The sequence below is a fragment of the Enhydra lutris genome, unplaced genomic scaffold (assembly GCF_002288905.1).
Source record: "Enhydra lutris kenyoni isolate GAN:26980312 unplaced genomic scaffold, ASM228890v2 scaffoldscaffold20, whole genome shotgun sequence".
NCBI lineage: Eukaryota > Metazoa > Chordata > Mammalia > Carnivora > Mustelidae > Enhydra > Enhydra lutris.
In genome coordinates this window covers 19,304,076-19,330,684 of record NW_019154104.1, presented here as the reverse complement: position 1 = coordinate 19,330,684, position 26,609 = coordinate 19,304,076, and the positions used below count along the sequence as shown (strand labels likewise).

General features: G+C 43.0%; 1 protein-coding gene across 2 annotated transcripts in view; it reads right to left on the bottom strand.

Annotated features, from left to right (window-relative positions):
• Positions 1–26,609, bottom strand: part of LOC111148656 (apoptosis resistant E3 ubiquitin protein ligase 1) — a 42,556-nt gene that overhangs the window by 10,569 nt on the left and 5,378 nt on the right. Inside the window, exons 2-8 of one of the 2 annotated variants that reach the window (XM_022505417.1) lie at positions 13,550–13,864; positions 8,391–8,451; positions 7,038–7,264; positions 5,899–6,136; positions 1,873–2,042; positions 1,451–1,631; positions 999–1,246 (exon numbers count right to left, since the gene is read on the bottom strand). In XM_022505417.1, coding sequence (XP_022361125.1) covers positions 999–1,246; positions 1,451–1,631; positions 1,873–2,042; positions 5,899–6,136; positions 7,038–7,264; positions 8,391–8,406 — 1,080 coding nt within the window. In that variant the 5' untranslated portion in view covers positions 8,407–8,451; positions 13,550–13,864. The remainder of the gene's footprint in view (positions 1–998; positions 1,247–1,450; positions 1,632–1,872; positions 2,043–5,898; positions 6,137–7,037; positions 7,265–8,390; positions 8,452–13,549; positions 13,865–26,609) is intronic. The other variant, XM_022505418.1, reaches the window with a different exon arrangement.

The window sequence follows — 26,609 nt, the reverse complement described above, 5'->3', positions numbered from 1 at the left end:
GAGCTCTTTTTTCTGAGATCTGAATGACTAAGCAAAATACAAATGTTAAAAAGAAAATTCCTAACACAAAGTGCCTCTTAGCTCAGGGGCCTTGGGAAGCTCACCTCCTTGCCTCTGCCAAAATTTCTCTATTCTGATCTTGTTGTCTGATAGTGACATGCATTTATTGTGGTTTCACAAAGCACAGAATGAAAGATCAAGCTGTTTCAAAACAGCATAAGGGGCCGACAGTAATTTTTATACCAGTGAAAAATTTTTAATGGTCAAAAGCCGCTTTCTTTAAAATTCTAAGAGCCATGCCTTGAAAAATCTTCCCAGGAGCAAGCAAAGGGGAAAATGCGCCTGGTGCTCTAAAGCACCAAGGTACACAGAATCTCTGGACAGTTTCCACCTAGTTCAAGCCAAACAGGTGCAACAAAAGAGGGGGCACAGGGGCGCCTGGAGGGGCTCAGTTGGCTTAGGTCATGATCCCAGGGTCCTGGGATAGAGCCCCACATTGGGCTCTCTGCTCAGTGGGGAGTCTGCTTCTCCTTCTTCCTCTCACCTCTCTCTCTCTTGCTCCCTCTCTAAAATAAATAAATAAAATCTTAAAAAAAAAAAAAAGAGGGGGCACAATCTTCTGCTCAACCTTAAGTAGCCTCTCTTAGTGTCCCAGAAACCCTACAAGTCAAGGATCTCACCCTGATTCTCACACTAATACTTCGTGGTTTGTTTTTTTTTTTTATCAATGGCCGGTTACATGCAGGTTCAGGGAGGAGGGTTTTGAGACAAGAACGGGAGATCCAGGGCTGCCTGGGTGGCTCAGTCAGTTAGGTATCTGCCTTCGGCTGAGGTCATGATCCCGGGGTCCTGGGATCCAGCCCTGCGTCGGGCTCCCTGTTCAGTGGGGAGCCTGCCTCTCCTTCTCCTTCTGCCCCCTTCTTGTGCCTTCTCTCTCATGCTCTCTCTCAAATAAATAAACTCTTAAAAAAAAAAAAAAAAAGAACAGGAGGTCCAACCTTTGGTGACACATAGCAGTACACCTTCTTCGGTTTCTTCACCTTCTCGGGGGTCTGGCACTCAGAGGGTGAGTCCTCATCCTCCTCCTCCACGGCTGTGGAAGGCCGGCGTTGGGAGGAGCTCGTGTGCATGGGCGGAAGGTGCCAGGGTGTGCTGGTACAGTTGGTAGCATTATAAAGATAAGCCTCAAAGTAAATGCTCACTCCTGAGGTGGACACATTGCGTTCAACAATATTCTTCTCATTCTCTGAAGTATAACAAGGAATAAGGTTTTAAAGTAGGACACGGGGGAGAAAAGAAATGACCTATCACTAGACCTTTAGTCCACAGGACTCTGAGCCAAGTTCGGCTCAAATAGCAAGTGTGTGTGAGGCTGGGCAGGAGAATGCAGACACACAAAGAACAAGTGGTCTGGGAACGGGGCTAAATCACAGCTTTTCTTTCAACTCACCACTTAGGACAATAATGTCAAATTCACCATTATTGATTGGCTGATTTTGGTATGAAATGCAGGCATGGAAGCAGCCACGAGAATGCAGGGTAAGTCGCAAGGACACCTGGCAGGTCTGCCTGTTGGAGGTCACTGACTTCTCAAATGAGACACCAGTGCTCTCTTCTTCTTGAGGACCGAGCTGTAGGAGGAAAACAGAGTATCACTGAACATTTGAGAATTTTCCCTACTGCATGGCAATTTACTCTTGACAAAGAACTTTCCTGTCTGCGAGCCGATCTAAGTCTCTTAATTATCATGAGATGGGCATTGTCAGATGAAGGAAGGACAGCACAGAAGTCAGGGCGGAGACGAGAGCAAGTGAATGAGAAAGAGTGAGAATGGCAGGGAAGGAGCAAAGAGGAGGAAGGGAAGCTGCTTACCTCATGAATGGACACACTGTAATTGTGCTCGTCTCTCAAGGATGCGGAATTGTTGGTAGGGTTGTCGTACTCATCTCGGGGCACTATTTGAAGGGTATGTGGCTGTCCACAGGTCAACACCAGAGTAGAAAAATGGCACACTATTTTGGTCTTGGAAGGAACCACCATTCCTGGAAGAGACAATGGAATCTAATCCTTAGAGGGGGACTTTTCTGACCACAAAGATCTTTTCAATCAGTGAGTCCCAGAGAGCTGGGCCCCACCTAATTCCTAGGGATAAACACCACCATTAAGAGGACAAGAAAAAGAAACTCACTCAAATGAACTGGGGGACTCATTTTCACAAATTTCCAACCACTGCGGTGCTAAACAAAATGAGAAAAGGACTCAAAGGAAACAGAACTGAGAGTTCCATAGTGCCCACAGTCCCACTGGGAACCTACAAGTGAGGCAGGACTCGGAAATAAGTGCTTAAAAAAACCACAAAACAAAGAAACAAACAAATGAACAAACAAAGACCCCTGAAACACTTGGGTGCAAATCTAAGGACAAATATACAAGACTCCTATGTTGAAAACTACAAAATGTGAATGAAAGAAATGAAGAGGTCTGTATAAAGTCAGAGGTTACCATGTTTATGAACTGGAAGATTCAGCATTGTAATGATGTCAATCCTCCCCAAATAATATACAGGTTTAACACCATTCTTGTGGAAATCTCAGTGAGAGTGTTTGTAGATATAGAAAATAGTGTTCTCTTTTGTATGGAAAGAGAAAGATTCTGCAGTAGCAAAAAACAATCCCAAAAAAGTTTACCCAATTTCAGGATTTACTGTATAGCCATAGTAATCCAGATTCTGTAGTACTGATGGAGGGACAGACCCAGAGATCAATGGAATAGAACAGAGGACCCAGAAATAGACCCCTGCAAATATGCCTAACCAATCTGTTTTGTTTGTTTTTTTTTTTAAGATTTTATTTATTTGATACACAGAGAGAGATAGCGAGAGAGGGAACACAGGCAGGGGGAGTGGGAAAGGCTGAAGCAGACTTCCCGCTGAGCAGAGAGCCCGATGCGGGGCTCAATCCCAGGACCCTGGGATCATGACCTGAGCTGAAGGTAGACGCTTAATGACTGAACCACCCAGAGGCCCCTGCCTAACCAATCTTTAACAAAGGCACAAAAAAAGGACAATGTAATAGGGGAAAGATGATCTTTTCAACAAATGGTGCTGGAACAACTAGACATCTCTAAGGAAAAAAAAGAAGAAAAAAAACCTTGACACTATACAAAAATGAACTAAAAATGGACCAAAGCCTTAAATAGAAAACGTAAAACTTTAAGGGAAAAAAAAAAAACCACAGGAGGAAATCTTTGAGATCTAGAACTAGTCAAAGAGTTCTCAGATTCCTAAAGCATGATCCTTAAAAGAAAAAATTAATAAACTGACTTCATCAGAATTAACTTTTGCTTTGTGAAAGACTATGTGAAAGGGATAAAAAGAAAAGCTAAAGACTGATAGAACAGGGGCGCTGGGTGACTCTGTCAGTTAAGCATCTGTCTCTGGCTCAGGTCTTGAAACCAGGGTCCTGGGATAATTCCCACATCTGGCTCCTTGCTCAGCGGGGAGCCTGCTTCTTCCTCTGCCTGAAGCTGCCCCTGCTTGTGCTTCCTCTCTGACAAATAAATAAAATCCTTAAAAAAAAAAAATACTAAGTGTTTAACTACCATATGACCCAGCCATTACGTTGCTGGGTATTTACACCAAAGAAATGACTGACAACGTATGTTCACACAAAAACCTGTGCATGAATTCTCATAGATTTATTCATAACAGCCCCAAACTGAAAACAACCCAGATGTCCTTCAACTGTGATGGTTAAACAAACCAGGGTACATTCACATTATGGAATACTACTCAGAAATAAAAAGGAACCAACTATTGGTACACTCAGCAACTTGGCTGAATCTCCAGGGAATTAGGCCAAGTGAAATATAATTCCATTTATTAAAGATTTTATTTTATTTATTTGAGAGAAAGAGAGCAAGAGCACACAAGCAGGGCGTGGGGCTGCAGAGGGAGAGGGAGAAGCAGGCTCCCTGCTGAGCAGGGAGCCTGACACAGGGCTTGGGACTCAATCCCAGGACCCTGGGATCACGAACGGAGCCAAAGGCAGACACCTAAAAAACTGACCCACCCAGGCACCCAATATAATTCTATTTATGTAACATTCTTAAAATGACAAAATTATAGAAAGGGAGAAGAGAATCGTGGGCTGCCACGGGTTAAGAAATAGCAGGTGGGGGAGGGAAAATGTGTGGCTATAAAGAGGCAGCGTAAGGATCCTTGTGGTGATGGAAATGCTTCCTACCTTGATTGCGTCAATGTCAACAGCCTGGCTGTGACACTATACTTTAGTTTTGCAAGATCTCACAACCACTGGGGGAAACTGGGTCAAGGGTATACCAGCTCCTTCTGTGTTATTTTTTTAAACTGCTGGAGAATCCACAATTATCTCAAAGTGAAGAGTTTAAATTTAATTTAAAAATAAAAGCCTGAGACATATTGTGAGGATATGAACTGTTCTCCACTGGTGGCAAGGAGGTGGGGTGAGGCTAATTCCTGCGGAAAGAAATCTGTGAGCGAGTCACTGAGGGAAAGGAGGGGCCGCATGGAGCGGGCGTGGCTTGGGAGCCACCTTGTCCACAGCCTTCCACTGTTATAAGAGAAAGAAAACTAAGGACCAGTCAAGCAAAGACCCACAAATCTTCTTAAGGTTCCTCTTCTTGTCATTTGACTCCAAAACATTCCCAAAGGCCTCTCATTTCTGTGGATACCAAGCTGGCCAGTACTTAATGACACCCCCTAAATGAAGCCAAGGCAGGGCACACAGAGCAGACAGGATGGTCAACACCCTGAACACATCAGCTATGGGGTCAGAAGTCAGAGATTACAACTTTAGGCTTCAAAGTCGGTGAGCATCTATGATCTGGCATAAAGGATATGAGTGGGGGAAAAAAGACAGAGTTCTCAATTCTTAGATATCCGCGGCTCGGGCACTCTGCCATGAGAAGGAAAACACATATGGGCAGTAAGGGCAGAGTTCCGGTCAAGGGCTTTTTACTTGAAAAGACTTAAAAAATCAGAAGAATTTACCTTTTGTCTATTCTAGCACCCTTACCCCTTAAGAATTTACTAGGCTGGTGATCCAGCAACTCCACTCCTAGAGAAAGAAAACCGTATGTCCGCACGAGAACTTGGGCACAAAAGCTCACAGCAGAAGTAGTCACAGCAGCCAAAAGTGAAAACAACCCAAACGTCCGTCACCTGGTGAACGAATAAATAAAAGGTGGTCCATCCACTCAACAAAATGTCCTTCAGCAATACAAAGGAAGGAAATGCTGATTCATGCTATAGCACTGAATAAACCTTCAAAGCATTATGCTAAGTCAAATAGGCAGTCACAGAAGCTCATATGTCTTATGACTACACCTATACAAAATGTCTGGAGTAGGCACATCTACAGAGTGGATAAATGGTTACTTACAGATGGGGAGGTTTGGGGGAAACGGGGAGTGACTGTTAACCGGTACCCAGATTTCTTTTGGGGCTGATGAAAATGCTCTAAAAGTGACCCAAAGGCCAGTGGCACAACTCAGAATTTTATTTTATTATTATTTTTAACGATTTTATTTATTTATTTGACAGACAGAGATCATAAGTAGGCAAAGAGGCAGGCAGAGAGAGAGGAAGGGAAGCAGATTTCTTGCCAAGCAGAGAGCCCGATGCGGGGCTTGATCCCAGGACCCTGGGATCATGACCTGAGACGAAGGCAGAGGCTTTAACCCACTGAGCCACCCAGGTGTCCCACAACTCAGAACTTTAAAAACCATTTAACTGTATATTTCAATTGGAAGGGTGATGTGGCCTTTGAATTAAATCTTAATAAAGGTATATTTTTAAAAAGCGAGAAAGAAAAATACAGGAAGGAAAGGATGGAGAAAGGGAGGAAACAGAGAACATACCAGGCTGAAAAATCTTATAGTAGGGACTGTAGGCCACGTTTAATCCACCAAGCTTCACCGAGATCTCATAACGCCCCGCCCTGCGCACAGTGAAGGCCACCTTGACCACGTTGGAACTGGGCTCCTGCAGGACTTCCTGGGTCACTGGAATTTCCACGGCCAGCTCAACATGAGAGATGTGAACTCTCAGTCCCACAGGCCGATGTGCCGGGAAAGGCTGTCCGTTCTTGTAGAATAACTGTGGTGGGGAGACGAGGGGCACTCATCAGTGAGCAGGTGGAGACAACTGTTCCCCACCTGACTGGAGAGAGTGTGGGCAGGGAGGAGGTAGCTGGCAAATCCCAGTACCCACTGTTCCTACAGTCCTGCTCACAGACACAGAGAGAAACAGCACACCTCAGAGAAAACATTAAATCAGGAACAAATTCTTAACTTGTTCAGGAGACAGGGATAAAATACACTGCTGAATCCATTTCAACTTGACATTTCTGAACCACAAATGCTGTCCCCTCTTATACCCGGCCCTTGTATTATATTCTATCATATTATATTAATCACTGTGGACCACCCAGATGTGAAGGTAAGTCAGTGGGTACCACTGGCGCTGAGTGACTAAAGCACCAGGCAGGGCTGGGGGTGGGGGCAGGCAAACTTTTCTATAAAGGGCCAGAAGGTAGATATTTTGGCTTTGTGGGTCACACACAGCCACTCAACTCAGCTGTGGTTAACCACTCAAGTATAAAAGCAGCCACAGGCAATACAGGAAGAGAGATGGGTGTGGCTGTGTTCTAATAAAACCATATTTACAGACACAAGAGGTGGGCCTGATTTGGCCCCTCAGGCCATAGTTTGCCAACCCCCAATCTGTAACACCTGTTCTTTCTGGTGACAGTTTTCTTCTTTTGAAAAAGTAACATTAAACTTTATACATCTTCAAAGTTAAGTACCTACTAAATCAAAATGATTGAGAAATTCATGACCCTTCCAGATAGTAACAACTACTAAGTCCCTGGGAATGGCTGAAAAACAAGGAAACATGTTAACATTCCAGGCCAGCACTACCAGCAGACTGAATGGGGCTCTGGAAAGCAAGTGATTCAGAAAACCCAATGGGTATGGAGACAGAAACATTCCCTTACATGCACTCGGAAGGCCATGCTGTGGCCCACCTCATAGGGGTCCTTCCAATCCCAGGAGACTTTGCAAGACCGGGGATCCAGGTAATTTCCCCGCACGTAGTCATAAATAGTCCGGTCCCCTCTGCGCTCACGGTCCTCATTCTGGAGGAAGCTGACTACGCGTGCGGCAAGCTCAAAGAGGAACTTAATTGTGAAGAAGAATGCAACCACAGACACTGTGATTCCACCTGTGTGAAAGAGAGAACACACATACCACCTGTCAGTTACACATTATAGCTCCTCCCTTTAGAAAAGGCCAGTCATCTTTCAAAAATTAAAAGAAGTCAGGATGAGAGAACAAGACTTCCAAAGAAACACTATACTGGGTCACTACCTCTGAGGGTGAAGAGAAGAACTTCTAAGATATCTATCTATCATCTATCTATGTATCTATCTATCTATCTATCTATCTAGTGTGTGCAAGCAGGGGGAGGGGCGAGGGAAAGGGAGAGAGAATCTCAAGCAGACCCCGTACTGAGCACAGAGCCTGACCCAGGGCTTGATCCTCTGACCCTGAGATCATGACCTGAGCCGAAACCAAGAGTCAGATGCTTAAGTGACTGAGCCACCCTGGTACCCCAAAGAGAGGAACTTCTATACCAGGGGTTGGAAATTATGGGCCAAATCCCATCCACTGCCTATTTTTGTAAATAAAGTTCTATTAGAACACTGGTCCATCTACTGACTTACATTTTGTCTAGGGCTGCTTTTGCCCTAAACTGAGAGAATTCAGTAGTTGAGACAGAGCCTGTATGGCCTGGGAAGCCAAAATACTTACTCCTTGGCCTTTTACGGAAGAAGTCTGCCAACCCTGGCTCTATACCGTGGGCCACATACAATGCCCACCCCCCACCTTCTTGCATGGGTTAGGCCCTCACAAGAGTCCTAGAAAGGATGTGAATTCTATTCCCTCCATTTCAAAGTCTTCCCCTCTCTAGTCCACTTGACAAAACCCCTCCCCGATTCTCATCTGCATTAGGGGTTCCCTCTTCTGGGCTCCCTCAAACTCCTGCATATTCACTTATTATAGCTCTTCTCCCCCTTGACCATCTCCCCATTCATGTTATGAACTTCTTGAAGGCAGATTTTTGCCTTATTAGACTTTGACTCGACCGGAAACAGCGTCTGGCACGGGCCAGAATTACTCAATAAATATTTCCCAAATGAATGAATTCCACTGCCAGCTCTATGAAGGTACATTCTGGCACAAGGAGAAATATTTCTATTTTCAAGAGGAAAGGGGATAGACAGGGAGGCAAAACGGATGTAGCAACCCTAACAAAAAGATAAGAGAGAGCTCTTTCCGTAACATACCAATAACGTAAAACATCAGGTCCCTTCAATGCCGACAGACAGCCGAGGATCACAGCTGCAGCTGCAAAAGAAAACCTGTTTAGTTTTTTCCTCCAGCTCCTCCTTACAGCCACCTCAGCGAGAGACAAAGAACATATGGCTTGAGTTGACTCGCTCGAGCCTTACTATCCCAGTCCTCTCTCTCTCTAGGCTGACAGGTGCCCTATGACAAATTTCAGCAAAACAGTGACTACATCCCTCCTTCTAAAGACTTCCCATCTATGACCACCCTAGGAATACCACAAACAGCCACTTGCTTTAGTGCTAATTACAAAATGCAGTAACATGACTTTCATCTTCTTAGATCCAGGGCCCCAAGACAGTTTCCCTCCCCCATGCAAAGTAGTGCTAATTAACGCAAGCAAAGAGGGTAATGGAATCATTTTCCCCTTCTATTTGCCTTCTGGAAGTAATTCATCTGAGTGGAAATAGTTATATCAAACGTAGATTTTTTAAAAGCAAGTATTATTATCATCATGTTGGCATTATATAATTAAAGTGAACCACAGGTCATCCCAATAATAAGCAGTGGGAATGTAAGAGAAGGCATTTTTGCTGTCACCACTCAGATTAACAGGTCCTGTGGAAGCAGCAGAAAGGCCAAGGACAGAAACAAAAGGATGAGACCGTATTTTTCCTAAGCGATACCTGGCAAGGTCAGAACAACTCAAACAAGGGCCAGAGTTGGAGGGGAAACTTTCACTGTTATTAACCTTGTGTCCAGAATAAGACTTCAATCATCATTACTTGTTTGAACCACCAAGGTATTACCAAGGAAAAATGCAACGTACATTGACAATGGTATCTTATCACTGAGTTCTGACTTTAGTGTTGGCTATAAAAGCCCTCCATTCTACAGTGCAGTGAATTCATGTTTTTCAAGTCAATGTATATAAAGGTTATCAACATTAGCTCAACCCAGCACCTTTTATCAGCACTAGAATATTACTTAGAGACAAGACAGCTGAAAATGTCTAGGCTCAGATCTGGGAGGGACCAAAACAAGTTTTAGGGTTTTGTTTTGTTTTCTTAAATAGGATATACTTTTATACCTAACTGTACTGGAAAAATTTAAGAGGGAGACAGAAAATGGCCTTTAATTCCTCTGATAGCAACAATATACCCAATGGAATCCAGACAGTTGGTTAATTTGAGGAACGGCCATGACACGTTTCATAGAAATCCCTATTACAACTGGTGTCTAAAGTCCTCCTAGAAAAGAAATCCACAGAGGGAACATTAGCACAGTCAATATAGGCCGCTCCCAGAAGATCTATTATAAAGAGACAATATAGAGACCCCAAATTTGGGATCACAAAGACTGAGTCTCCTTCCCACACAAGTATCTCGTCTGCTGGGACCTTATGATGAAAGCTGCTCTCATCTCTCAAAAAAGCATCTGTCTGCACTTTCCAGGATGCAGATGACTTCCTAGATGACTTGGTAGAACCCACGCTGGCAGTTTAACTGCCTGAAGTACTCCCTCAGTTGGACATCATCCAATCCCATCCCGGACATGACAATCTGGTCCTTAGCAAAGTTCTAACACTCGGCAGAAAATAAGGTGCATGTGGCTGATGTTACAGGTCTTGGGGTCACAAGTCTCTTACTCCCTGGAAGAACAGGAGGCAGTGCCAGATTTACGGCACATTTCATGAGGGCCGGGAAAATTCCAATGCCCTATCTCTGACAACTATGACCTTTTCTGGGAGAGGCAGTGGACAAGCTGTAAGTCAAAAGCCCGCAGACCAGTTCCGAGGCTGCAAGTACGTGACCTGTCCAGCTTCAGAATTCTCCTTGCTATAAAAAGGGTTGAGGTTTAGTCGTTTCTGTGGCGCCGTCTCCTTTAATCTAATACCCCACAACCATCAGGACTCTAAAATCAAACAGTTATAGCAAAGAGAACAATACAGAGCATGAGGGCATGGACTCCCTGGGTTCAAACCCATTCTCTGCTGCTCAGTGTGACCATGGATAGGTTATTTCATCTCTCTGGGGACAGCCAGTTTCCTTGTCTGTCAAATGGGGCCCATGTGCGTGTACCTCGCAGGGGTGTCTGTGAGGAAGAAATGAGTTAACACATGTCAACAGCCTAGAATAGTGCCTGGCACTCAATGAACTGTCAGTGTGAGTTATTACGACACTTATTATCAGTAGTGGTAGCAGCACCACTACCCCTTTGTGTCGGAGCCAGTAGGAGACTCTGGGAACCTCTCTACTGGCTCACACTTTCTTCAATGGGAAATGCATCAGAATTACAAAAGGCACGGCTTCCCTTACTGCATTTTAAGTTTCTGCCTACATGGGAGTTCTTCATACTATTCTAATTTTATGACTGAAAATTTTTATGATGGAGAGTTCAAATTCATCCTAAAATAATTTGTCCGACAAATACTGGGGACCTACCTAACGTGCCAGGTGCCGGGGGAACCAGCCACAGTCTCAATCCCCATGAAGCTGGAGTAACGAGCTCGACCTTGCTGAGTCTTTGTCCATTTTCTCCCCATTCACTTACTTCTCAGCCAAACTGTCACCACTGATCTAGAACACCCAGACTTTTTCCAGTAGGTCAAGTCTACATTTCTACTCCAATTCCCTTTATTATTAAAGCTCAGCATACCTATTGCTACTTTTTCCCAAACAACTCTCACCTCTTCTCCTGGAAACGTCCTTATGGCCAGGGAATTAGCTCTGTCGATTACTAACCCCTGATCAGATCTTTACAAAGTATCCCAGTTCTCTACAGTAGCTCTCAAAAACCTCCCCAACAATATCTAACCATCTCTAAACTGGTCACATTTTGAACTTGTCTTCCTTTTTTGTTTTCCTCCTGTCTTATTCCTCTTGAATGTTGTCACAAACCTTCTGATCTTTGTCACTCAGATCACTTTTATTCCAGATTTCACTTCCATTCTGTTAGCATTTTGCAACCTCTTCCTGACCCCAGCATGGTTCTCTCTGTTGTCTCTGCTCCCATCCCCACCCACAGTGGTTTTCTTCACCCTGTCTCCCATAGTACCTTGTTTTCATCCTATGATCTACCCAACTCAAGTCCTTTCCACCTTCACATCTAAGTTCTGAAACGTCCCATCTCCATGCTTTGTAAAAAGTCACTTTCTCTGCCTAGACTATCCACTCCCCTCTCACATCTCCATCCATGGGAAATCTCCTATCCGGAAAGTCTATGGAAAATCTTGTCTCCTCTCCCTGAAATCTTCCCTGGGCCTCAATTTAGAAATTCCATCCCCCTCTGAATTCCCACATAACTTTATTATTTATCTTATAAAACTTGTTCTCTTTCATTAGTCCCACGTTTGTTTTATTTTCCATTTCAGAGTGGTAAATAACATTAGGCAAAGACTAGTCTTCAAAATTCCCCACAGCACCCAACATAACTGCATATAGTCATTGTAATAAACATGAATGAAGTATCTAAACAGACAAGAGTCCAATGTCTGTTCCTTCCTTCATCCAGAATGCCTAAGGATCAGGAATTTTCTAGATGGGACCTCTTTTCTGATAGTTTTTAAACACTTCTCTAAATGGCAGTACATTCACTTGAGCCAGGGGTTACAAACTCTTCAGACCACAAGTTACCATTTTACCGCAGTTCTGTAAGTCTATACCAAATGCCTATAACCAGAGTCAATGGTTCTCATGTAGGGCGTGGTATCTGATTTTATGGTTCTCTCTTCCTTATCTTGAGCATTTATTTTTCTATAACAGTTTCTATAGCACCCTCCAGTTTCTGCTGCTCACACTTCTTCCTCATAAAATTATTCTAGAACTCTTCCCAAGTCTCATTCAAGCACAAAGAAGCAGTATGTTAAGCCTCTGCCATACTAATTCACGCCATTTAGCTATACGAGTATTCTGTTTTCAAGTTCATCTCTTTAGTGACTTGCTTTTTTTTTTTAATTTTATTGATTTATTTGACAGATAAAGGGATCACAAGTAGGCAGAGATGCAGGCAGAGAGAGAGGGGGAAGCAGGCTCCCTGCTGAGCAGAGAGGCATGTGTGGCTCGATCCCAGGACCCTGAGACCCTGACCTGAGCTGAAGGCAGAGGCTTAACCCACTGAGCCACCCAGGTGCCCCTAGTGACTTGCTCTAATACAACTGAGCAAACTGTGATTTGCTAAGCTAGCAGAATGACAGTAGTAGTAAAGTAATACTCACTCCCTATCCTTATTGAGCCACTTACCATAGGTGAAGTGCTAAGTGCTTATATGTGTTAACCTAAGTAATTGTCTCCCTAACAACTTGGTAAAATAAACACCACTATTCTCATTTTACAGATTAAAAAACACACACACAAAAGTTAGGCTTGGAAAATTAACTTGCTGAACACCTTCTGGCTGGCTAAGTGACAGAGCTGAGACTCAAGCCTAACTCTGTGCCTAACTCTGAAACCCATCATTCTAACTCTCACACAACACTAAATCATGACAAAGAATGGAGTCATAGCGATAGTGAGGTATTTGGGAAGAGGAACGATGAAAAAAACAGGTAAAAGTATGAAAAACATTACTTAATCTTACTGCAAGGAGTCCCACCAGGAGGTTAAAATTAGAAAGATAAATGCTTATGGCCCTTTTTGAAATCTTTTGAAATAAAAATAAAGCATGACAAAGGAAAATGGAATGCAGTACCAATTATCTAATGCAGAAATATCACTTGCTTACTAAAAGATCCCGGGCAAGTTGCTTAACATTACAGTGCTTTGGCTCACATTACCTACAAAAGGCGGGGTAGGGAGAATACTTGAAAGTGCCTGTCTCAAGGGAATGTTAGGAAGTTGACCAACACACATATTCTAAAACTCTCTGCTTTTTTAAGGAGTCTAAAGATTCGTAATTAGTTCATAATTTAAGTTAACTTGTAAATTAAATAAGTTATAACCCAGACATTAAGATCAGTTGCGAAAAAGTCATTTCCCAGAAACAGAGAATTGATTTCTTCATCCTCAGAGGGGCCCTAGAGGTGGAAAGAAGGGGGGATCCATTCTAACTGCAACTTCAACAGCTATCCCTTGTTGGAAAGGCTTAGGAACTAACTGGTCACTGAGTTCATGTTCTGTATCCTAATAACAAGTGAATCTGAACTAGTCTATGGTCTTACCTTTAAACGAGGGCCCATGTTCTGAGAACCAGGTGGAACGCTCCTATGCACCGAAGTAGGCAACTTCTGGCACCATTCACCTTGTCCTCCAAACTCCACGGAAAAGAAAATTGCTGCAAGGTCAATGGAAAGTGTCTGTCCATCAGACATTCATTGAGGATGTGTCACAGAAGCTGAGGGCCAATATTTCTGGAACGAACTGGCTGCATTCCAGGGGGGAGAAATATAGCCCCAAAAGCTATTATCCTGGACTTCTCCCTAGGGCAGGGTACGGTCAACCACCAAAGGACGCATCTGTTCTCTTGTCCTGGGATCCTATCAACAGAGAAAAAAAGGGTCAGTGGAAGAGCTGCTTATTTCTGAAAGAGAATGCCCAGAAAACAACAAAGAGGAGGTAGATAGGATGGGCAGAGGAAACTCTGGGGCCCGAAAAATAAACAAGGCCTGGTAAACCTGGACCAAGCTTTCCCAATTAAAATGCCACCAAAAAAGGCAAGTGGCAACCTCACTGCCTTAACTGTGTCACTCCCCGAAAGGAAGCTCCAGCACTTCGGCCGATTCTAATCCTTTAAAAGAAGCAACGAGGGCACAGATTTAAAGAGTGAGCCTTGGATGCCTGGGTGGCTCAGTTGGTTAAGCGTCTGTCTGCCTTTGGCTCAGGTCATGTTCCCAGGGTCCTGGGATCCAGCCCCGAGTTGAGCCCAGTGTCAAGCCCCATGTCCAGCTCCCTGCTCCCTGGGGAGTCTGCTTCTCCCTCCTTCTGCCCCTCCCCCTACTTGAGTGTGCACATGCGCACGCGCTCTCTCCCACTTAAAGATATAAATAAAATCTTTAACAAAGAATAAATAAAGGGTGAGCCTCATCACTACCACATGCCCAGTTCCAGTTTAATGGGGCTGGAGCACAGGGTCTGGGAATAGGGTGAAGAGAAATGAGACCACAGGATAGGTGAGGCCACATTACAGAGGGCCTTATTATGCCAGAGAAGCAATCAAGGTTATGCCCCATTGGAAAGAGAAAACCACCAAAAAGCTTTAAAACCTAACCCATCTGCCCATGTAGGCTGCTCCCTTTGCACCCATGCCTGCGTTTCCAAGACATGGTGAAACACCATTGATTTTATTTTTTAAATAGTCACATTTACTGAGTGGGGGAAAAAAAGTCTGAATTCTTGAGATAAAGTCACTAAGTAGAGTCTAGTAAAGTCAGTGTGTAACTCAAAGACATTCATAAACTAAACGTAGCAGAAGGGGGTATGGCAAAGCATACACAAACAGCCACCATAAAACAAATGAGGAGAGACCACTCATCGCTAAAAACAAACAAACAAACAAACAAAAAACAAAAAACCACAAAAACCAGAATCTCTTTCCCCATGATGGGAACTATGGTCAGTGTTTCATATATATTAACTCACAACTCCAGGACACAAATAAAATTATCCCTATTTTGCAGATGAGGAAATAGAGGTACTTTCTCAAGAGAACACACGGTACTAGTAGAGGTGAGTCAAACCCAGACAATCTGGACCCAGAATCCATGCTTTTTATTTTTCTTTTTAAGATTTTATTTATTTGACAGACAGAGATCACAAGTAGGCAGAGAGGCAGGCAGAGAGAGAGGGGGAAGCAGGCTTCCTGGCGAACAGAGAGCCCGATGTGGGGCTCCATCCCAGGACCCTGAGACCATGACCCGAGCCGAAGGCAGAGGCTTTAACCCACTGAGCCACCGAGGCGCCCCCAGAATCCATGCTTTTTAATGACTACCCTACGGCCTCCCTACCCTGGGAAACCAAGAAAGTTTATGCTAGTAAGAACAGCAGAATGGAATGAGGGAAGGCCAGCAGATCAAACAAGTTGGCAAACTTTTATAATTAAAAATAAACAAATATATGTATTTATTTTAAAAATATGGTGATAGAATTGCCAAGTACATGAGCTAAACGCTGGGTCGACTAGCAACTGGGACCAGCTTAAAGGATCCATAAACAAGATAAGAGTTATATATAAACTATAGGAGCTCCATTAGAATGCTATCTCAGCCTTAAAAAATGACACCTTTTAAGGAATAATGAAAGAAATTTCTCACAAATAAAATGCTAAATCAAAGGCAAGCACAAAATTATTTACATAGCATGAGACCAATTTTTAAAATGTTACACTACATACACACAACTAGATGGAACAACATAAAAATATTAATAGTCATCATCTCCTAGTGTTTGCAATTATACATAGTTTTTGTTCCCTACCTGTACCTTTCCGTGTCTTCTAAATTCTTACTGATGTAAGAACATAGTCAAAGTTTCTATTTCTGGAGAACAAATAACTTTTGGGGAGAGAACAGGCAAGTTATCCTTGTTTCTAACAAGGAAAGAGTATAAAAACCTAGCTAAAAATAAAAGAATGTACAGAAATTTTACTTCTATTCATTATGATCTTAGTGGGTCTCCAGCCCTGTAATCTGCCATTTGGTTATTAAATTAAGTAATTCCTAGTTCTTTTTTAAAATAGTGATTTATTAAAAAGATTTTATTTATTAGAGAAAGAGAGAGACCATGCGCATGGGGCAGAGGGAGAAGGAGAAGCAGACTCCCTGCTGAGCAGAGAGCCCAATATGGGGCTCAATCCCAGGACCCTGGAATCATGACCTGAGCCAACGGAAGATGCTTATAACCAACTGAGCCACCCAAGTGTCCATAACTCCTAGTTCTAATATCATTTTTACTGTACCCCACCATGAACTACCATGCCTGCCCCTGACAATGCTTCATTCAGTGTCTCTAGTAAGCCTGAAAATTCAACTCAAGCACCATTCCCCTTCCTGGTCCAATTCTCAGGCCCCTCTGATAATTGCCCCCATGCCACGCAGAACCAATCACTTGCTCCTCTGTGATACCCCTGTTCTGAAAATACCTCTATTATAGCATTTATGGGTCTGTATTATAATTATTTATCTATACAGTAGTCTCTCCTAATGAATTCTGGGATCTCGGAGGACACTGACTGGGTCTTACTCATCTTTGTCTCCCAGCAGCTAGTATGTTGTTCAGTTTATCTCAGTCTATACTTTGACAAGTGCCCCCAAGAGATTCCTATACATATTAAAGTCTGAGAAGCTTGGTCTAGACTCTAGGGCAGCCCCTCTGAGAAGCGACCCGATATTTTGTATCTCTAACAGGCTCGCAGGAAGTGTTGATGCTGCTGGTCTGTAGATCATGCTTTCGGAAGCAAAGGTCTGGAGCAGGAGTTGCAAACCATAGCCTGCAGGCCAAATCCAGACAGTCGCCTGCTTTTTTTTTTTTTTTTTTTTTTTTTTAAAAAGGGAGGAACACAGCCAAGTTCATTCGTTTACATATGGTCTATGACTGCTTTTGCGCCACCAGAGCAAAGCCAACAAAGCTTTCCTATCTGACCCTTGACCCCTCTCTAGCATAGAGGTCTCAGTCTTAGAGCTACGTAACTGCTTTGTATAAACGAACTCATTTTTATAAATCAAAAAAAAGCATAAAAAATGTTCTTCCAGTTCTCCTGTCCCCTCTTAGGAAACGAGCTATAAAACTGGTGGGACACCTGGGTGGCTCAGCTGGTTAAGCAGCTGCCTTCGGCTCGGGTCATGATCCCAGCATCCTGGGATCGAGTCCCACATCGTGCTCCTTGCTTGGCGGAGAGCCTGCTTCTCCCTTTGCCTCTGCCTGCCATTCTGTCTGCCTGTGCTCGCTCTCTCTCCCTCTTTCTCTGACAAATAAATAAAATCTTAAAAAAAAAAAAACTGGCAACATTATGCAAATATTTCTCCTGGCTAATTTCAACTGTTGTTTAAAAGTTTTATGCCTCCCATACCCCAAAGTAGGAATTTTATACAGTCATTTCCCAAAGTACATGTTTTCTACAATTATGCTTGCATTTCATCAAGGCTGTAATTTCCTAAAACCAGTACCTCGGGGACCAATCCCATATCCAGCTTTCTAAAATTATTACAATACCTATTACTGACTCAGTGTCTACTTTTAAAATGCTATTATAAAAAGCCATTAAAAAAAAAAAAAAGGATGTGAAAGTCCACTGTGGAAATCTGGTGAAGAAAGAAAGTGGCAGTGGCAACGCACAGTCACCCAACTACAGCCCAAAGAGTCCCACAAAGAAGAACAAGACGAGAGAAAGATGTTGCCTTTGAAAGATGGGAGTCTTTAGGACTCTCTATCTAGAAGCACCAGCCCCAAGTCCAGGAAAATAAAATTAAAAGAACCAAATCATTCCATTAACAAAAGGCCCACGGTTTAGAGGGATCAAAGGAGGTTCCAGAAATAAAGTGTACCATCAGACACTTTAGATTATTAGTTTACGTTTCCCTTTGCTTAATTTCAGCCCTGGTTTATTCTCCCCCAAATCCCACCCTAAGAGACTGCCCTCCCCCATCAAGTTTATTCTCTTGAGATACTTCTGCAGTTGTGTATTCCTGCTATCTCTGTTCAGCCAAGTTATACGGTTTTCATTTATATTCTTTCCTCATCAGTCAGCCCCTCCAGTCTCTTAATCATTCCTGTGGGTCTTCTGTGAACTCTCTCCAGCTGGTCCCCAGCGATCTGGTAATGAGGTGCCTCCAACGGACTGCAGCCTTCTAGGAATAGCCTCGTTAGAACAAAGATGAGCTCACCCTCCTCGGTCCCATGACATAATACTCCTGCGTAGACATGCCCCCCCCACACCCCACATCACAGCAAGCTAGAACACTGCCATATTAGACTGGAACCCCATTCCGTGCCTCCCAGATTTGGGCCTTGGGGCAGGCCGATGTGCTGGAAGCCTGAGGATAAATGGCACAAGTTCCTGCAGCAACCGTTTACTAGAGGATGACTCGGGTGGGGAGCACAAGGTATTCTCACCTTAAAGCTCTCACAGGCAATACAACAGAATGCAAAATTTGCATGCATTTCTAAAAGCAAAACACGGGTAAGTCCAAAATATGCAGATTCTTTTTTTTTTAAAGATTTTATTTATTTATTTGACAGACAGAGATCACAAGTAGACAGAGAGACAGGCAGAGAGAGAGGAGGAAGCAGGCTCCCTGCTGAGCAGAGAGCCTGATGCGGGGCTTGATCCCAGGACCCTGGGATCATGACCTGAGCCAAAGGCAGAGGCTTTAATCCACTGAGCCACCCAGGCGCCCCCAAAATATGCAGATTCTTGATACCTGAGGCAGAAAGTCTGCTCGGGGCTCTGCTCCCAGCCCCCAAGGGATTACATGCCCACCATCCTCTACCACCAGAGACACTTAAACTGAAGTTTGGAAAGCACTACAATCCCCACTCAACTTATGGTCTATTACCCCACTGCCGCCCATCCCCTATACTCACATTTTAAATAAAATTCTTTTTGCTGCTATGTCCCCTCCCCCCAACCCTTGGATACCGGTATTTTCTCTTTGCCTAACATCATTTGCTGAAACAGTGTTTTAGCAAATTCACTGTAGTTCACCGGCTGTAATCCACCAACATCCTCAGGTTCTTCTGTAAGGTTCATTCTTCATTCATGTCAGATTTCTTGAGCATTTGCTGTCTGCCAGACTATGTGCTAAATAAAACAAAAGCTAAGGTAGCAAGGATAAATGAGACAGGGTCTTTTCTTAACTCTGATGAACTCAGTCCAAAGTGGGAGTGTGGCAAGTAGCACAAGAACGGGAATAAACAACATGTGGAGGGCAAAGGAAGGAGAAAGGTAGCTTTGCCTGAGAGTGAGGAAGTTCTGACAGAAGAGACAACAGAGCTATTAAGACTGAGCGAGCATTTGCAAGGCAGAAAGAAAAGGACTAATAACCCATGCAGGAGAAAAATAGCACAAGCCAAAGTTGAGTCAAGAAAGGGAGTGATGATGGGGCGCCTGGGTGGCTCCGTGGGTTAAAGCCTCTGCCTTTGGCTCAGGTCATGACCCCAGGGTCCTGGGATCGAGCCCCGCATCGGGCTCTCTGCTCAGCAGGGAGCCTGCTTCCTCCTCTCTCTCTCTCTCTCTCTCTCTCTCTGCTCTGCCTACTTGTGATCTGTCAAATAAATAAATAAATAAATCTTTAAAAAAAAGGGGGGGGGAGTGATGAAAAAGGTCAGCATTATGAAAGCTAAGCATTTAGAAAGACCACCTGGGGCCAAACCAGGGTGACTGATTCTCAACACGCTAGGGTGGAGGGTTCAGGAGCATGAATCTTAATACTGAGTAATTTTGGACAAGCTGCTTCTCTTCTGTTGTCTCAAATATAAAATGGAGGTGTAGGAAGAAGAGGGAGGAACTCAGCGGCTCTTGAGAGCAAGGCGTGGCCTGTTAGGGAAAGGACTGGGTGAGGCTGGACATGGCCCCAGGTGACCAGGCAGGAGCGTCTCAGCAGATACGGCTTGGATGTGCAAACCAGGCTGCCAGTTGCCAGCTGATGATGGTAGTTTGTGTCCAGCAAACCTGCAGCTCAACCTGCAGGAAGTCAGGAAGATGGCACTGAGCGTACCTGAGGGACTAACTGGTTTTCCAGAGAAATCCTATTTGGAAACAACCACAGCAACAACCCAAAATACCAAGTGATCTGTTTTTTTCTCGAGAATGATGACAATGCAGACCTACCTTTTACTGAGAGCTCACTAGGTGCCCGCACCATTTGAAGTGCTTCCCGTATTATCTCACTTAACTCGCAGCAACCACATAAGAACATATACTGTTATCCATGTTTTGTGGGTTGGGACACATGAAACACAGAGGGCTAAAATAACTTATCCACTATCACCCAACTGACAAACGAAGCAAATGAAGGAGCCAGGCAGTGTGATTCCAGAGCCTACCCGCTGAACCAGGAACACTGAGGTGTCAAGAACCCCAAGAAAGGAAAAAAAGATCCTTGGGATAGGAAGAATGAGAGTGCAACAAATACTTACCCTGGAAATTTAAAAGGAATAGGACTTGATTTTAGAGTTGAAGGAATCACAACCAAAAAACCCAAGAGATTTTTTTTTTAACTAAGAAGGAAAGAGGATGACATATTTTAAAAGGAGAAAGAGGACCACAAATTTTAAAAGAGACTCTGAAGAGGACAAAAGATCAATGGCTGAGTCGAGACAAGAGGATGCTGGTCCAAGGGAGCAGGGAGGCAGTGGCCACAACGTTGGGGGAGGGCAGGGGAAACTAGAGTATGCATCGTTTCCCAGTTAGAAGCAACAGGATTAGTGACCTGTGAGGTCAAAAAGATAAAAGAGAGCAAGAAGCCAAGGACAAATCGGGATTTTGTACGCTTGGGAGCCTGGGTGAATGGTGGAGGCGAATTACGGAAGCAGAGCCAGTGTGTAAGGAAAAGGTCTGAGTACAGAACTAAGTCTGAAGTGTCTATAAGATATCCAGGTAAATATATTGACAAGACAAATGGAAATGATCATCTGAAGCTATGGAGATACCAGTAACCTGAAGGCAGTTAAAAGACAGGAAATGAAAAAGGACTGCCATGCAAAACAAGCAGACCAAGAAAAAGACCAATTATAGAACCCTGAAGGGATCAACCTTAAATGTACCCCCTACCCCAAAAAAAGGAGCTAGCAAAGAGTGAAAAGGAACAGAGAAGAGGGAAAAAACCATGTAAGTTGTTTACTTGAGGCAAAAGGAAGTATTTCTCGAAACTGGTGGTGGTCACAGTATTATAATGAGTAAATTGGTTATAAGACTCGGGCTAGGGGCGCCTGGGTGGCTCCGTGGATTAAGCCGCTGCCTTCGGCTCGGGTCATGATCTCGGTGTCCTGGGATCGAGCCCCGCATCGGGCTCTTTGCTCAGCGGGGAGCCTGCTTCTCTCTCTCTCTGCCTGACTCTCTGACTACTTGTGATCTCTCTCTCTGTCAAATAAAAAAAAAATTAAAATAAAATAAAATACAATAAAAAAAAAGACTCGGGCCAGAAGGGGAGCTCAAAATCAGCCCACAGGTTTTTTCCTTGATTATTCAGAACTCTGATTCTCTGATCAAGCACCTTCAAATAAATATGTATCTTATTTCCACCTGTTCTCATTAATAATAAGTCTTAGCCTAAACTTGACCCAACTTGGTAACTAGTAAGCTCACTGCAACTCAATTCAGGGATCTGATTATTTCAAAATTACTTCAGCATCTGTAACAAATTCAGATCTGAATTAATCTGAATCTAGTTTCTAATTGCATATAAGTCGCTGGCAAAAAAAAAAAAAAATCTTCCCCAAATCAGCTTTTTTGACGTATAGCTTAGATACAGTAAAAATCACCAATTTAAAGTAAACAATTAGAGCTTTGACAATTGTAAACAGTTATGATATAAAACACAATCATGATACAGAACTTTCATCATCCCAAGGTTTCCTCATGATCCCCTTGTGCAACTACTGATATGCTTCCTAGCACTTTGGTTTTGCCTTTTACAGATGCCAAACGGTATCATATACAAAATGTCGTCCTTTGTGTGTCGCGTTTCTCCACTTAGCACAACGCATTTTAGACCCATACATGTCATTACATGTAGCGGTAGTTCATTCCTCTTTACTGCTGTGTAGTAGTCCATTATAATATAATTTCTTTACCCATTCACCAGTTGATGGACACTTGGTTCTATCCAGTTTGGGGCTATTATGATAAAGCTGCTATGAACATTCAAGCATAAGTCTTGCGTGGACACGTGTTTTTTTTTTTCTGTTGGATAAAAAGCTAAGAGAGAGATTGCTGGATCGTATCATAAGCACATATTTAACTTATAAGAAACTGTGACACTGTTTTCCAGTGAACAGTGTATGAGAGCTCCAGTTGCTCACATCTGCCAACACTGGGTATTGTCGATCTTTTAAATGTTTTCATTCTAGAACAATCCAACCAGATATAACAATTGTAAATATTTATGCGCCCAACATGGGAGCACCCAAATACTTAAAGTAGTTAATAACAAACATAGAGAACGTAATCAGTAACAGTGTAATAGTAGGGGACTTTAACTCCCCACTTACATTAGTGGACAGATCATACAAAAGAAAATCAATAAGGAACAGTGGCTTTGAGTGACACACTGGACCAGATGGATTTAACAGATATATTCAGACAGTCTATCCTAAAACAGTAGAACACATATCCTTTTCAAGGAACACATGGAACATTCTCCAAAACAGATCATATATTAGGCCACAAAACAAGTCTCTCAGGGGCGCCTGGATGGCACAGTTGGCTAAGTGGCTGCCTTCAGCTCATGATCCCAGAGTCCTGGGATGGAGCCCCACATCTAGCTCCCTGCTCAGCGGAGAGCATGCTTCTCCCTCTCCCTCTGCCTGCCACTCTGCCTATCTGTGCTAGCTCTCTGTCAAATAAATAAATAAGATCTTTAAAAAAAACAAACAAGTCCCTCAACAAATTCAAAAAGATCATACCACGCACCTTTTCTGACTGGAGAGCTATAAAACTAAAAGTCGACCACAAGAAAAAATCTGGAAAGAGCACAAATACATGGAGGTTAAATAACGCACTACTAAATTTTACCCATTCTAAAAGGTCTGGTCTCTCACTGTGGTTTTATTTGCATATCCCTAAGGACTAACAATTTAGAGTATGTTTTCATGTGCTTATTGGCTATTTCTGATGCTTCTTTGGTAACTAAATCTTTTGCATTTTTTAAAATCAAGCTGTTTGTGGGGCGCCTGGGTGGCTCAGTCATTAAGCTCCTGCCTTCGGCTCCGGTCATGATCCCAGGGTTCTGGGATCGAGCCCCACATTGGGCTCCCTGCTTAGCGGGAAGCCTGCTTCTCCCTCTCTCACTGTGTCTTTCTCTGTCAAATAAATAAATAATATCTTTAAAAAAAAAAAAAATCAAGCTGTTTGTCCTCTTACTTAGTTGTTAGAATTCTTTATATATTCTTCAAACAAGTCCTTTACTAGATATGCTTGACCAATATTTTTGGTTTGTTTTTAACATTTTCTTAACAGTGTTATTTAAAGAATAAAAGTTTTTCCTTTGTGGACGCCCGGGTGGCTCAGCTGGTTAAGCTGCTGCCTTCGGCTCAGGTCATGATCCCAGGTTCCTGGGATCGAGTCCCACATTGGGCCCTTTGCTCAGCAGGGAGCCTGCTTCTCTCTCAGCCTCTGCCTGTCGCTCTGCCTGCCTGTGTTCTCCCCCCCTCTCTCGCTGACAATTAAATAAATAAAATCTTTAAAAAATAAAAATAAAAAAATAATAAAAAGGTTTTCCTTTGATGAAATCCAACCTATCACTTTCTTCTTTTATAGTTTGTGTTTTTTACAGAGTAACTCAAGGACACAAAGATTTTCTTCTGGAAATTTTATCTAAAAGTTTCACAAAAGAAAATCTCCTGTTAAAATTTTTAACAAGACTACACAAGAAAAGATGCTCAACATCACCATCATCAGAGAAATGCAAATCCAAACCACAGTAGCACCTCATACCAGTCAGAATGGCTAATATCAAAAAGACAAGAAATAACAAATATTGGTGAGGATGTGGAGAAAAGGGAATCCTTGTGCACTGTTGGCGGGAATGCAAACTGGTGCAGCCACTGGGGAAAATGGTATGGAGGTTCCTCAAAAAATTAAAAATAAGGGCCCCTCAGTGGCACAGTTGATTAGCCGACTCAGTTTTGGCTCTGTTCAGGTTCATGAGATCGAGTCCCATGTAGGGCTCCGTGCTCAGCAGGGAGTCTGCTTCAGATTCTCTCTCCCTGTCCCTCTGCCCCTCCCACTCATGTTCTCTCTCTTTCAAAATAAATAAATAAATCTTAAAAAAAAATTAAAAATAGAACCATATGACCCAGTAATTCTACTTCTGGATATTTATCTGCAGAAAATGGAAATGAATTTAAAAAGATATATGCACACCCAGGTTTACTGTAGCATTATTTACAATAGTCAAGACATGGAAGCAACCCAAATGTCTATCAATAGATGAGTGGATAAGGAAGATATGGTGTGTGTGTAAATACAAATATATGCATATGTATGTATGTATACACACACACACACACACACACACACACACACATATATATAATAAAATATCACTCAGCCATAAAAAAGAATGAAATCTTGTCATTCATGGCAACATGAACAGACCCGTAGAGGGTATTACGTTAAGTGAAATAAGTCAGATAGAAAAAGACAAATACCATATGATTTCACTTATACGTAGAACCTACAAAACAAAACGAACAGAAATAGACTCATAAATACGGAGAAATGCTGATGGCTATTAGAGGGGAGGGCTGGGAGGGGATGGATGAAACAGGCGAAGGAAACTAAGAGGTACAGACTTCTAGTTACAAAATAAATTAGTCGCAGAGATGAAAAATATGCAAAGGGAATATAGTCAATAATACTGTAATAATTTTGTGTGGTAAAATATAGTAACTATACTCATTGTAGTAGGCATTTCATAATGTGTATAACTGCCCAATCTCGATGTTTTATTTAATATATAATGTTGTAGATAATGTTGTATGTCAACTATACTTAAATTAAAAAAATTTTTTAAATTTTATTTATTTATTTCACAGAGAGAGAGATCACAAGTAGGCAGAGAGGCAGGCAGAGGGAGGGGAAAGCAAGCTCCCCACTTAGCAGGGAGCCCGATTCGGGGCTTGATCCCAGCACCCTGGGATCTGACCTGAGCTGAAGTTAGAGGCTTAACCCACTGAGCCACCCAGGCGCCTCTCCCCCCAAAATTTTTTAACAAGAGTTTTTGAAGCTCCTGCATGCCCTTTATCTCATTAATTACTCAGTTTTACTATTGCTTTGTTTCTTTCAAATTCAACTCCCTACATTACTAAGAAGTATTTCAGTTAGTCTGTTACAGAATTTTGAAAGATTTTTATCTTTTAACAGATATCCCTCTACTCTTTAACCTAATAAATGGCATTTCTAAATGGGGCCAATGTTTTAGTTCCTCAGTTCTCCTCAAATTGACATAAACCCTCTGGACCCCTGACACCGGGTCTTAAAACAACAACAACAAAGTTCCAAAACCCAGAGCATGCACCTGCAGGTTAAGCCAAGGACAACGAACTATTTGCCCTTCTGGTTTTGAAGAAAAGCTTTTATTTTTAATTTTTTTAAAGGTTTTATTTATTTGAGAGCGAGCGAGAGAGAACATGAGCAGGAGGGAGAGGAAGAAGTGGGCTCCCCACTGAGTGGGGATCCTGACGTGGGGCTCCATCCCAGGACTCTGGGATCCTGACCTGAGCAGGAGGCAGACGCCCAACCAACCCAGGCACCCTGAGAAGAAGCTTTTATAAGATCAGTCTCACCTGAGAGGAGGCAGGAAACCATTATCTGATCATTCACTAGTTAAAAGAAAAGTTAGGCTTATAAAGGTTTAGCTGACAGTGATAAAAGTAATTGTCCATTTCTTAATTCAATCTGGATTCTCTCTGTTGCACCATTCTCTTTAAAACAAACAAGAGGGACGCCTCGGTGGCTCAGTCAGTTAAGCGGCTGCCTTCGGCTCGGGTCATGATCCCAATGTCCTGGCATTGAGTCCCACATCAGACTCCTTGCTCGGCAGGGAGCCTGTTTCTCCCTCTGCCTCTGCCTGCCACTCTGCCTGCCTGTGTGCTCTTTCTCCCTCTCTCTCTCTCTCTCTCTCTCTGACAAATAAATAAAAATAAAATCCTTTTAAAAAATAATAAAACAAACCAGAGTTTGTCAGACTTGAAATGGAGAGTGCATATGAAAGTGCAGCTCAGGTCCATCTGGCCCCTGGAATAGACTTTGCCATTCTCCGCACAGTTCAGAGTAAAGAGGAAAAGCGATTCAAAGCCAGTGTAACTTCCTGGGACGTCTGGAGAAAAACAAAATAAAAAAAACTGGCCCATCTATGCCAGTCGGTTTTTCATCTTCGTCAAGAAAACAGCAGCTTCACTTTACAACTCTCTCCTAACGTGTTTTTTTTTTTTTCTTTCTATTTACCAAATGGAATCTGTTGTGCCTGAACCACAGAATTGGGACAGGCCCCCGTGTTCCCACCCCATGGCTGCTTTTATGCTTAGGTGACCCTGGGCCACCGAATCTTGGCTATAACAGGAAAA